This window comes from Ambystoma mexicanum, chromosome 2q (genome assembly GCF_040938575.1).
Source record: "Ambystoma mexicanum isolate Mex_15411 chromosome 2q, UKY_AmexF1_1, whole genome shotgun sequence".
NCBI lineage: Eukaryota > Metazoa > Chordata > Amphibia > Caudata > Ambystomatidae > Ambystoma > Ambystoma mexicanum.
Genome location: NC_090924.1, coordinates 1,011,543,193 through 1,011,556,760, shown reverse-complemented (window position 1 = coordinate 1,011,556,760; position 13,568 = coordinate 1,011,543,193). Strand labels below are relative to the sequence as shown.

At 42.7% G+C, this 13,568-nt stretch overlaps 1 protein-coding gene across 1 annotated transcript in view; it reads right to left on the bottom strand.

The window, feature by feature from the left end:
• The window catches only part of LOC138569908 (macrophage mannose receptor 1-like), a 745,141-nt gene that overhangs the window by 514,886 nt on the left and 216,687 nt on the right, over nt 1-13,568 (bottom strand). Inside the window, exon 6 of the mRNA XM_069648337.1 lies at nt 450-596. Within this exon, the coding sequence (XP_069504438.1) occupies nt 450-596 (147 nt within the window). The remainder of the gene's footprint in view (nt 1-449; nt 597-13,568) is intronic.

Sequence of the window (13,568 nt, the reverse complement as noted above, 5' to 3'; positions counted from 1 at the left end):
TAGACTCTCTCCAGAACTCACCAAACATCTTGGAGTTCATACAGCCTCTCCCATGAGTGATGCAAACCTACACTTTCAGGTGTTGTGAGCGCTCTACAACAAAGAATGTTTATTTCGTCTGAATGAAGTCAACTTTGTGTCATTTGCGGTTTGAAATCTATCTGCATCTTCCCTTTGAATCAGTCTCCACTTGGCTCGGAAACCAACATAAGACACCTTCTCCTGGGCCTGCCTGCCACTGATGTGTATACTAAGGCGATTTCTACAGTAGTGTGTCCATGTGTGCCGTCCTGTTTAGTGATGAATGATTCTATGATAACTTTAACGATTTGCTTTTTATTAATGATAATCTTGCCTCTCTTAACTTACTGTGCACATGAAACATACAAAGAGTGCATGCTAGAAAATTGTGCATGGTAGCTCGTGTTTAAGTGAGTCTGCATCTGTACCTGAAGGAATAATAAAATTGGGGGACGTGATGTTTCCTTTTTTGCAGATGTAGCCAAGTTTCAGTACGCATTCTTTATTTTCCCATTTGGCTGCTTTGGCAGGATTGAGGGCCACACAGGTTTTTCCAGGTGCTGCAGAAGGACTTCCTGTAGAGGAGACAAACAAAACAAATAAGCACTCCGGACAAAATCCACACGCAATCCTGAGACGTGCAGTGCACATGTGTACAGTGCTATTGCTTCCCAATCATTTGTCAAACATGATTTATCTCCCAAATGCGTTGTTTTTTGTCTCTTTATTTGTAGGTCTCCTTTTGTGGCTTGCCCCTACACTCTCATGGTGGGATTTCAGGTCTGATAAATGACCTGGTGTGATGAAATTACTTCTGTTCTGCAGGAGTACAAGGATGAGTGGTGGCTAAACCACCCACTCAGCCCCCACACTTCTACAAAGCAACAGTGATCCCAAACACAGAGGTAAAACAGGCACAGCAAAGAGGATTACCTCCTTCGTCTTTTCTAATAATGTGGGCAGTGGGATGGCTAGACTCTTAGAAGGTGTGTGATTGTGAGACAGTAGCAACCCAAACAGCAGTAGGTCAACAGTTACAAAATAAAATAATGTCCCATCAAGGTTCTATACATGTGTGTATACATATATATATGTCACAAACCAAGGGCCTCCTAATTAATCCAAAACACGGCAGTCACCAGTCGACAAAAAATACATCCTTTATTGCAAGTATAGAGACTCAGGGAGGCAGTAGAAAACCGAACAGCAAATTGATTAGCACCGCTTGGTGCTTGTTCACACAGCGCGATCGAGCGCAAATGCAGAATAAATGTTGTTGTAGTCCAACATGGATTTCAATGTCACATCATGATTGCTGTGTAGATAATGCAAAACATGGCAGCCATCTTTTAGTGGAGTCAGAATCCCACTCAGTGCTGTGCAATACATTAGATAACATATGTTCTAACTAGTGACTATGGCACAGAATTGCAAAACCGCCATTCATGTATAAACCTGCTTAAGCAATGCATCGTTGCAATAGTCCATTCCCCTAAACATATAAACAATATAATAAACATTGTGTATCACATTGCACGGATGAAATATCCTATTGCAAATACTATGGGAAACTAAGTACTGGACCGCAGCTTAGAATAAAGTATATAAATGAAGGCTCAGTGTGTCAAAAGCATGGTATGAATCAAAACAGAATGATTAGTCTCAGTGGGCCAAACCCACGCTGTGTTGGATAGTGTAACCAATATATGTAAGTATATTCTGCATGTCAGAAAACATAATATTTGTGCAGCCTAAAAAATATAATGAGTCTCGAGAGACCTGATCACCACAATATGTAATCAGTGAGCATTTATCTGACAAATGTGACAACACAGCCGCAGCATGTAGGCTAATAGCCAAGAACCTGTGTAAATAGAAAGGCTGGCAACAACTTGGAAGTGAACGCAGTTGATATCACATCAGACAGTATTACAAGTAATGCATGATGCACCCATCACTGAGTAAAGATGCAACCTCCCAACAATTTGAAAGGGCCGTCCAAACTACTAAGGGGCAAAGTGGATAGCAGTTAGTCATCTAAAGGTCCAACAGTCGAACAGCAACCACACGGTTAAACCCACTAAAGTGCAAAGTGCATTGCAGCTAATGTCCAAAAAGTGCAAAATGCGAGCAGCCGATGTACCTACCGACCACATGGTTGAGAACACACTTAACAGGGAATAGAGCATTGTGGAATGCAGGTAGCACAATGCGAACTAGTAGTTTCTCTCACAAAGGCTGATGAACCTTAGTTGATGGAAATCATCTATAACAAGATCTTGAAAAGACTCCAGACAACCCCCCCCCCACTGGAAATGAAGGATTACATCTGGATCACAGATTTATTTCTGAGGCTATAGGAACATGCCCAGATGTAAATTCACTGTCAAATTCCGCAAGGTTCACTACAGCCCGCTCACCAATGTTATCGGATAGATCGCCCAAATCTAACAACGATGGTAGATCAGAGATCCTCAGATCAGTTCTGCAAGAATTGGGCTTGGATGGTCTGCATTTTTTCAGACTTAAGGCAAAAATCTTTTTTCGCTTGATTTTCCTGATGAACTCATCAAAATCAATATGTGTTTGTGAGTAGTCAAAATTGCTCGAAGGACAAACTTTGAAACAGCTATAAAACATTGCGTTCTTTATCTGTGAGAATATGTGAGGAAAGAATGACCACTGGAACATTAGGAGAGGACATTATTTCTTGACACAATTTCCATAATGAGTTTGCCTGGCTTGATAAGGAAGTCCTGACTCCCTTGCCGCGTCGACTACGGCAAAACCATTCCACGTCCTCTTCCTCAGCTTCTTGCTAGTTTCTGTTGCTTGTTATCCTGGCAAAGGAGCTGCATCGCCTCTAAAAAAATTCAACTTGATGCTGGGGGTGTCACTATTGCTGTTGGATACATCTAATTCAGAAAATGATGGCTAAGTGGATGTTGCTGCTGATGTCATGACACTTCCTAATGCGGGCTTCCTCAGATTATCAAATATTTTCACAAATGTGTAAATGCGACCTGATTAACAGTTGACGTTGTCACGGATAAATGTGCAATATTTTTGCTGCTTAATTTCTTCTTCATACGTCAGCAGGTTGGCATCAATGAAGTGCATTCATTTATTGCCATCATTTGTTGAGACTCGACAGTCACTCTTTTATTCAAAATCTTTCTTTGCATATTTCACCAACATTATCAAAATTTTAGCCAGGCACTCATAGATGGCATACCCCCACTCATTGCAGGATCCTGTTCCTCGAATGATGGGGTGATAATTATATGCTGACCTCTTGGAATGTGCCCCATTTGTTTTTTTTTGGTTTTTTAGTGTTTCCAATTCTCTTAAGAGAGACATTTTAGTGCTAGCACTCTGCTCCACCAATGTCTGCCTCTCCAGGCATACATCAGCTGGCAATTTGTTTTTCATCAAATAGGGACAGCGTCTGGGTTAAGCGCACCCCCTCACTAGAGGCTTGCCTATTGTGTACTTCAATCTTGGGACTGCCGCCCACTTGGTTGTATTAAATTCAAAGGTCTGAGTTTATCACATGGACAATCTATGTGCACAGGCAAGTGAGTGTGGAGAGGCGCAAAGAAAAGTATGCTCAATTGACTAGGAGTATATGCTCGGAACAACCCTCACCTACCTGCCCTGTCCGGAGCCCCCTCCACGGCAGGAAGTGGGATAGGAAGTCCTCGCAGCTACCAGCTGGCCTGTATCATGCTCCGATCAAACAGTCATCAGTCAGTCACGGCAGCAACGGAAAATGAAAAGACTCCAGAAACACGGTTGTGGAGCTTCCATGCGCTCAGAAGAGTTGCCGGTGCAGCAGGTCTCCTGTGGTACACCACCACATTGCAAATGTCACAAACCAAAGAACCGCAAAAAGTGGGAAGACAGCACTCCAAGGGCCTCCTAATTAATCCAAAACACGATGGTCACCAGTAGAAAATAAAATCCTTTATTGTAAGTTTAGAATCTGAGGGAGGTGGCATATAACCGAACAGGAATGCGATTTGCACAGCTTGGTGCTTGAACACACGACTCAATCGGCCACAAAAGCAGAGTATGTGGCGTTGTAGTCCAACGTTCATTTAAATGTCACATCATGATTGCTGTGTAGATAACGCAAAACATGGCAGCCATTTTTGGTGGAGTCAGAATCCCACTTAGTACTGTGCAATACATTAGATAACATATATTCTACCGAGTGACTATGGCACAGAAATAAAAACCGACATTCATTTATAAACATGCTTAAGCAACGTATCATTACATACTCCAGTCCCCTAAAAATAAAAACAACATAATAAACAAACATTGGTATCACATTACACGTATAACATATCCTACTGTAAATACCACAGGAACTGAAGTACTGGACCATGGCGTGAAAAAAAGTAATTAGGCTGAAGTGTATAAATGAACACTCAGCATGTCAAAAGGATGTTATGAATCAAAACAGAATGATTACCCTCAGTGGGCCAAATCCACGCTGTGCTGGATGGTATAACTGATATATATCAATGGAAGGAATATAATGAGTCGCGAGGGGACTGACCAGCACAATATCTAATCAGTGAGCGTTAATCTAACAAATGTGATAACAGAGTTGCAGCATTTTATTTATTTATTTATTTAATATTTGTAAGGTGCTTATACATCAGAAAGTATTTCAAGGCATGAGGGAGAGGGGAACAGAGGAGGATAAACAACAATAAATGTTTCTACCAGGGCTTGTGACATTTGGATGGTGCAAGTGCAGCAAACAGGAAGTGCAGGGGGAGGAGTGCGTGAGGGCGAGGGAGAAGGCTACATAGACTAATATCCAAGAACCTGGTCAAAAAGAAAGGCTGGCAACAACTTGAAAGTGAACGCAGTTGGCATTACGTCAGACAGTATTACAAGTAACACACGATGCACCCATCACTAAGTAAAGATGAAACACCCCAACAATTGGCAAGGGTTGTCCAAGTGCAAAGTGCATAGCAGCTAGTCATCTAACATTGCAAGAGTCAAACAGCTGGTCTACCTACTGACCACAAGGTTAAACCTACTAACGTGCAAAGTGCATTGCAGCTGTTGACCAAAATATCCAAAATGCGAGCAGCTGATCTACCTACCAACCACGTGGTTGAGAACACACTTAACATTGTATGGAGTAATAACTATCGGGAGTGCACAGCATATGTCTTCCAAAATAGTGGAGATTTCATAAAATCCGCTAAAGTGCAAAGTGCACATATGCTGGTCATCTAATAAAGTGCAATGTGCTCAACGGCCAGCCTGGCTATACGTATCATCATAATGTGCACCCTTGGCATCAAATGGAATGATGGACTATATGGTTCCTAATGCAGGCTAGTGGTTGTGCAATATTCTTGCCTCCCCAATGTTATTTTTTCAATGGGTAACCCATTGCTCTAAAGTGAGAAGTGCATGACAGCTGCACACATGCTTGTGGAAAATAACTCACTGTACATAAAGCTCAAGTGTGTATAGATGGTAGAAAAGCAAGGAATAATGCTTATTTCAAATAACTAAAGGTCGTCTATAGAGCAAGTTGTCACATAAAGTGCGATGGAAGTAGAAGCTGACTGTAAAATTGTACATTCATTCTGCAAACATTATCACAACAAAGTACATGTGTGTAAAAGTTAGCATAGAGTAAGCCTGAAGTCAATGCAACTAAATATTCTTACACATATTAGTCACGCCAGTGGCCTGATCCAATATTCTGACATAGCCATCTTCTAGTGGATCTGGTGAATAACAACAGATCCCAAGATTTAACCAGGTCCTGGATAGCGTGACTTGGCCTTGAGGCCTGCGTTATTTCAACATCTTCAGTGCCCCAATGCTTAGCACATATCACAAGAATGTCAGGGCTTAAGCCCCATACATGGTATTGCATAACAAACTAAGTGGTAGGAACACAGAGCAATTTTCCTTTTTGGAGTGGCATACGAACCCCTACATCCCCGTGGGGTGACGGAACACTCAAACTCAGGTAATTGGAGACTGGAATGATTTTGGACTTGGATACCTAGACTCCAAAAGGACACAATACTAATGACGAGTTATATACCTTTTTAGGAGTATAGTGCTATTTCTACCATGTTCCATTGATATATTGCATCTCTGGTTTTTAGATCTTTTTCTGGTAAGCCATTTGTTTGATTCTGTTTCGATATTTGATTTCTTTGTTTCATGGTTTTAATATTTTTTCATTTGTTTACATTGCAATATATGTTGTGTATTGAATCAATTATATTTGTTGTGCAATACCATCTATGGGACGTAGACCCAGAGCTTCTTTTAATATGTGCTAAGTATTGGTGCATCGAAGATGTTGAAATAACACAGACATCGAGGCAAAGTATTTGCAGATGAAGGATAGCTCAGGGGCAACACTTTTGTCTTGGAAGCAAGACACTGCAGTGCTGCACAGATTCAACCCCTGAACCTGCGCTTAAAAACTACTGCTGGTATTAAGCACGTTACAAATGCACTATACATTTTTTTTTTAAAGTCGTGCTGGCCAGGTTACATCTTGGGATCTGTTGTTACTCAGCAGATCCACTAGAAGATGGCTATGTGAGAATATGGGATCAGGCCACCGGTGTGTGATAATATGTGTAAGATTATTTAGTGACCTTGGCTTCAGGCTTACTCTATACTAGCTTTTACACCCACGCGCTTTGTTGTGATAATGTTTGCAGAACGAATGTACAATTTTGCACACTTTCATCTGCTACTTCCATCGCACTTTAGGTGGCAACTTGCACTATAGTCGACCTCTAGTTATTTGAAATGAAACATAATTCCTTGTTTTTCTAGCATCTGTGCACACTCGCACTTTATGTACAGTGAGTTATTTTCCACACATGTGTTCAGCTCTCATGCACTTCGTCCATTTAGGCGAATGGGTTACCCATTGAAAAAATAACACTGGGGAGGAAAGTACATTGCACAACCACTAGCTTGACTTGGGAACCATATAGTCCATGCTAAGTACGCACATTATGATGACACTTATAGCTAGACTGGCCGTTGAGCACCTTGCACTTTATTAGATGATCAGCAGTTCTGCAGTTTGGACTTGATGACATCTGCACCATTTTGGAAGGCATATGCTGTGCACTCCCTCTAGATTGTATTGTGTTACCTGCATTCCAATGCTCCATTCGAAGTTAAGTGCGTTCTCAAACTTGTGGTTGGTAGGTAACAGCTGCTCACATTTTGCACTATTTCATCATTAGCTGCAATGCACTTGGCATTTTAGTAGGTTAACCATGTGGTCAGTAGGCAGACCAGCTGTTGCACCTTTAGACGACTAGCTGGTATGCACTGTGCACTTTAGTAGGTTGGACGACCCTTCCGAATTGTTGGGAGGTTGCATCTTTACTTAGTGATGGGTGTACCATGCATTACTTGTAATACTGTCTCATGTAACGCCAACTGCGTTCACTTTCAAGTTGTTGCCAGCTCTTCAATTTGAACAGGTTCTTGGCTATTAGCCTACATGCTGTGACTATGTTATCACATTTGTTAGATTAATGCTCACTGATTACATATTGTGCTGGTCAGGCCCCTCGTGACTCATTATGTTCTTTAGGCTGCACACATATTATGTTTTCCGACATGCAGACTTTCCATTGATATATATCAGTTACAGTATCCAACACTCATGGGCTTCGCCCACTGAGGCTAATCATTCTGTTTTGAATCATAGCATGCTTTTGACACACTGGGCCTCATTACAAGTTTGCCGGTCCGATAACAACGGTACCGGTAAGCTTGCCGGTACCGTTGTTAACGACCAGCAAACTACGAGTACTGCTTGCGGGTGACTTTTTGCCCGCCAGGTCTGACCTGGCGGGCGGACCTGCACCTGCAAGCAGACCATATCGGATGCACCGGCACCATTCATGAATGGTGCCGGTGCATCTGACCTCCCCATCGCGCTCTGAAACACTTGTGTACGAGCGCAAAACAAATAAAATATCATACCATATCAATGAGCCCTATGAGGTCAAATGGAAAATGGGAGTTATATTTTCTGGCGCCCGGGAATGGGCAATTACCGGATCCGCTGGGGCTTTAATGCCCCGGTAATTGCCCAATCCCGGGCGCTGGGAAAAAAAATGACTCCACCAGACTCATAATGAGGCCCACTGAGTCTACATTTATACACTTCAGACTAATTACTTTTTTCCACGTCACGGTCCAGTACTTCATTTCCTGTGCTATTTGCAATTGGATATTTTATCCGTGTAATATAATACACAATGGGCCTCATTAAGAGGCCGGCGCTAAGGGGTTAATGGCAACGGTAATGGTGCCATTACCGTTAACCCCTTACCACCGCATTACGAGGTCCCTTAGCAGCAGCTGCTAAGGGACCTGGGAGCTAATAACGGGCCTGCTATTAGCGGGCCCGTTATTAGCTTCATCCCCATTCCCATTGAGCCCTATGGGGGCTCGAATGGGAATGGAGAATGGTTCTTAGAATGGGGACTTACCGGGTCCTCCAAGGTTGGAATGACCCGGTAAGTCCCTATTCCGAGAACCCGGACCCGGAATGCGGTAAGTGCTCCAACCTCGTAATGAGGCCCAATGTTTATTGTGTTGTTTTTATTTTTTGGGGAATGGAGTATTGTAATGATGCATTGCTTAAGCATGTTGCATTATCTACACAGCAATCATGATGTGACATTGAAATCAATGTTGGACTACAACAACATTTATTCAGTGTTGGGCCTGATCGAGCCATGTGAATGAGCACCAAGCTGTGCGAAACGCGTTGTTCAGTTTTATGCCGCCTGCCTAGGGCTGTATACTTGCAGTAAAGGATATATGTTTTCTACTGGTCACTTCCGTGGATTGTAGTAATTAGGAGGCCCTTGGAGTGCAGTTTTCACTCTTTTTGCGGGCCTTTGGTTTGTAACATTTGCAACGTGGTGGTGTACCATGGGAGACCTGCACTGGCAACTCTTCTGAGCGCACAGAAGCTCTACACCCGGGTTTCTAAATATGGACATATATACGTTTATGAAACAAATCAGTTATTCTACATCTCCGACGTACAGTGGACCACCGGAAGTCAGGATATGTGCAGACTTGAAATCCGTTGCTGCAAAAAGGAAAGCACCAGAAACCTTGTCTGCCTACGCCCCAAGACTATGAAACCTCCTCCCCGTCAGCTTCAGACTCGCCCCCCACTCTCCTACAATTCAAGAAAAGACACAAATCCCGCCTCTTCAAGGATCTCTCTGCCTCATCACCTAGGACATCACATCACCCCTCAGTCCACCTGATTCACTAGACACTGTCTGCTCCTCTCCTCCCCGCCTCCGGGTACAGCTGTATCCCTCCTCTGTGCCCTTTTGTATCCCATTCCCGCTGTACATCTGTTCTGTTGATAACTCTGAAAAGCGCTCTGTTATGCATCTGTACCATTGTATACCTCTGTAAAGTGCTTTGTTGCTTAGATCCACCCTCAATAAATACCATAATACTAATTTAAAAAAAATAATACAGCTAACTATTGAAAACACAAAAAATTCACCCCTGTAAACGAAGACAGTCAATGTAGAACAAATGTGTTTTGGCACACTGGTTACTTTAACAGGGTGGAAAAAGGCAAGAAGTGCAGTAATGGCATTCAAAAAAGATATTTTCTGTAGGAAAAATATGCATCAAGGGCCTTAAACAGTCTCTAGGGGTCCAGACATTGATCAATGGGACAGAGGCTCTCAATAGTAACTGATGTCAGGTCTTAGGTGGTTACACAAATGCCTATGGATACTTTTATAGATCCGAACGATGTGAAATTATAAGAAATGCTTGTTGGAGATGAACACCCCATTGTATCATTGTAACAACATTATGTTTGCTAAACTGATACATTTCAAGGTCATTGTGTTATGTTATGTTAACAGGGTTTTGGTGTAGCCCATTATCATCCAAAGGCATCTTGGCGCTCATGGAGAAATGTAAGTTTTCATGATGTTATATGTAATGTTTAGCCCAGATTAAACAGGTAGGTTTTCAAGTGTTTCCAGAATTATGATTTGGAGGACCTACTACACATTGGGCCTCATTACAACCTTGCCGGTATCCTGGCGGTAGAGCCACCAGTATAGCGGCTACGGTTGTTACCATTTCCGACACCTGGTCCGGTGGCATTGCTGTTGGATTACGGGTGCTGGCAGAGCGGTGTAAATCCCCATTCATGGAGTCCGAATTGCCATCACTACCGCCACTGGCCATGCCGGTGGTTGTAACAAGAGCTTTTTTGGCCGGTAGGGTGTCTGGCTTACCTCCAGCATTTAGCTGGAGGTGACCCAGGTGCCCCACCGGCACTCCTGTGGTCGGGGTGTGCTCGGATACAGGCACTTTTTTACCAGACCACTATACTGGGAATGAGGCCCATTGTTTTGTGTCTTTGGATGTTTTATTTTGTTGTGTACCACATATGCTTTTATGAAATGATACATTGTTACTTCAACATCACAGATAAGTTAGTTAGGTAGGAAGGGGATCAACACAGATGCATTGTTTTATTAATCTTATTTGTATTTGTGTATATTTTGGAATAAAGCCTATTTTTGGCTGATTTGCTTCTAAAATATGTTCATGTGCTTTTTTAATATATAATAAAAATCCAATTATGTTCAATCCTTATAGATATTAAGAATGTCCTCTTGCTGAGACCTGTCCTGCGTTTATAGGGTTTTCCATGTACCATACAATCAGGAAGAAGCAGACCCCTCCCAGCAGTTACCCAAGTTCACTCCAGAATCAGCTATCCAATACACTGCGTGCACCCTGATTGGGCAATAAATACCATGTGTCGATGATGAGCTGGCGAAGAAATACAAAAGAAAAGACTCTCTTTAGCAGTGTCCATAGCTCATGTGAAGAGCGAAATCAGGGATCTTGCTTTTCCATCAGGACGAATCGGCTCACACCCAGCCATTGCCCAAGCCCATATGAATTGGCACACCATAATTGGGTGATCAAGACAGGTTACCTAAGTACCTGACCTTGCTATTCTGATCCTACTACTGCAGACTGCCACACACTTTGCCTTTTTCATTTTTGTATTTATCTGATGTAATTTTGCTTTTGATTAATTTTGCATGTTTACCCATTCATCACTGCCTGCACTTCCAATACCTTTTCCTTATGTCGTGTTGGCTTTTACACTCTCTTGCCCCACCGTCCGTCAGCACCTGGAAGGAGGCTTCCAGATTGAACTGCTGTGAATGCTCCTGTCCCCCCTTCCCTTTCTCTCTCTCTCTCTCTCTCTCTCTCTCTTGTTCTCTCTCTCTCCCTCTCTTTCTCTTTCTCTTTCTCTCTCTCTCTCTCTCTTTCTCTCTCTCTCTCACACACATTCTTCTCCTCTCTCCACTCTCTTATCAGGCCAATGGGACCTCTGGGCTTAGTTGTGAATGCCTCCAAATTTGTTGATGTCAAAATGTGCTATAATCTGGGATGCCACCTTCATGCTTAGCTGTGACTTGGTCCGATGTCTCTCCCTATTCCTCTTCTTACCACCTCATAAGGATCTGGAATGTGGGTTGTGGGCCTACCTATGTACGCCTTTGAACTCAGTCTTTTCTCCCTCAACTCTCCCCCTCCTAGAAATAGTATTACACTATTGTAGGGTCACCCATCGTTTGAAACGTAATTTATTTCTTGCATGGGTGGTTCTGCTCTTGCAGAAATATGTATTCTATATCTTTTGCTGACACACTCTAGAAATACCCACACTTTAAAGATGTTTTATACTACACTGCACTTTGTTATAAACCCTGTTTCAGAAATAAAAAATATAGTATGTTACCATATCCTAGCACCACTCTCATATCTTACGGGTGGGCAATAAGGCTCTTTCTCAACTTCATCACACCAACTATACAGCCTATATCCTGCCCCATTGTAGTGTGATGGAGCCAGGGACACCACATCCCAAGTTCTGAAGAGGGCACTAGCTGCAAGAAAATCCAACCAACCTGGGCATTCTGGGCAGTACCAGGTGCTACCTGAATGTGGTCAGGATAGGGATTACTATTGTTCTTCTCCCAAGTCATAGTTGCCTCTTGGATAAGCAACTCCATTAGTCAGAAAAGTGAGGATTCTATCTCCACTCTCATCAGCATCGTGTCTCTTTTGTTTATGAGGTCTTTAAAAATACCACTGGCTCTACAGAGAAGGATCCTGAACCTTTGTGGTATACATAAGTATGGGAGGGGCTCATTTGTGGGTATTTATCACCACTGAGCCTTTTCTCCTCATGATCAGAATGCAATGATCATTCATTTAATGTCACTCGAGTTTCACTATGTACGCTGTGAAGGAAACATCACACTGAACAATGCCAGAATACAGACTGATTTGATAATCCATGTTTTTCTGGAGTCTCTGGGTGAATAGTACCAAAATCAGCCATAAGCACTCACACATTTATTCATTTTTATTTTATTTATTTGGATTTGTATAGCGCACATCTGCCCGGGGGTATCATGACGCTGAAAGTAGTCTTACTTGTTACATAACATACATGGTGCATAGATTACAATGGCCATGGCACATGCTGCTTAATGGGTGGCAGATGAGCATAATTGAGGGAATATGAAGACCATTCTTGCAAACATGCCCAATAACACAGGGTAAAGGTAGGGCAGCCTATTCCACAACCTGTTTGTATTTGTGGGAGAATCAAACTGACGGATAGCGGCTGCTGGAACTGCCCACAATTTGCTGGGCCCGAAAGAGTGTTCATGAGCAGGACTTTTGCATGGCATCAAGATGGCTGCTGAGGCATTAAAAATCTCAGATAAATGGAGAAGAGAGATCACTGAGAAAACTATCAATCTGGGGTAATTAGCCACTCATATGGCATTACGGAAAGGCTGTCTGTGGCAAGCCAATACTAGGCATTGATAGAACCGCATAATCTCCTGGATACCCATAAAAGACCATGTGCAACTGCCCCAAGAGTGTTGTGATTTGAGATGGTAGCAGTTCTAGGGAAGAAGACAAGAGAGAGCAATGTCATGAGGGCAGAAAGTCAAGAGAGCATGCTTTATGTTTTTTTGTACAGCGCACGTTCACCTGAAGGCATCTTGGCACTAATACCAGAACAGGTCATGCTGAGAAACCAATAATAAGAGTTAAAACGGCAGGGCTTTCAATTTCCGGTTAAATTGATAGTGATTTCCATTACCCCGTAAGAGAAGGAGGCAGATTATTCCACAGCTTAGCTGCAGCGATGGAAAAGGCCCGTCCACCGACACTGGATAGACAAAAAGGAGGGACTACAAGCAACCAAGCATCCTGAGAGCAGAGAAAATGCCAAGGGACATAATGAAGACTTTTCTCACATTTGTATTCAGGCTCTTGCCCATAAAAGGGATTTAAACTCCACCCTTTTAGCAACTAAGAGCCAGTGGAGAGACTGTATCACCGGGTAAGTGTGATAACTATAGGGAGATCCTATGGCCACACATGCTGCAGAGTCAGAAAGAGAG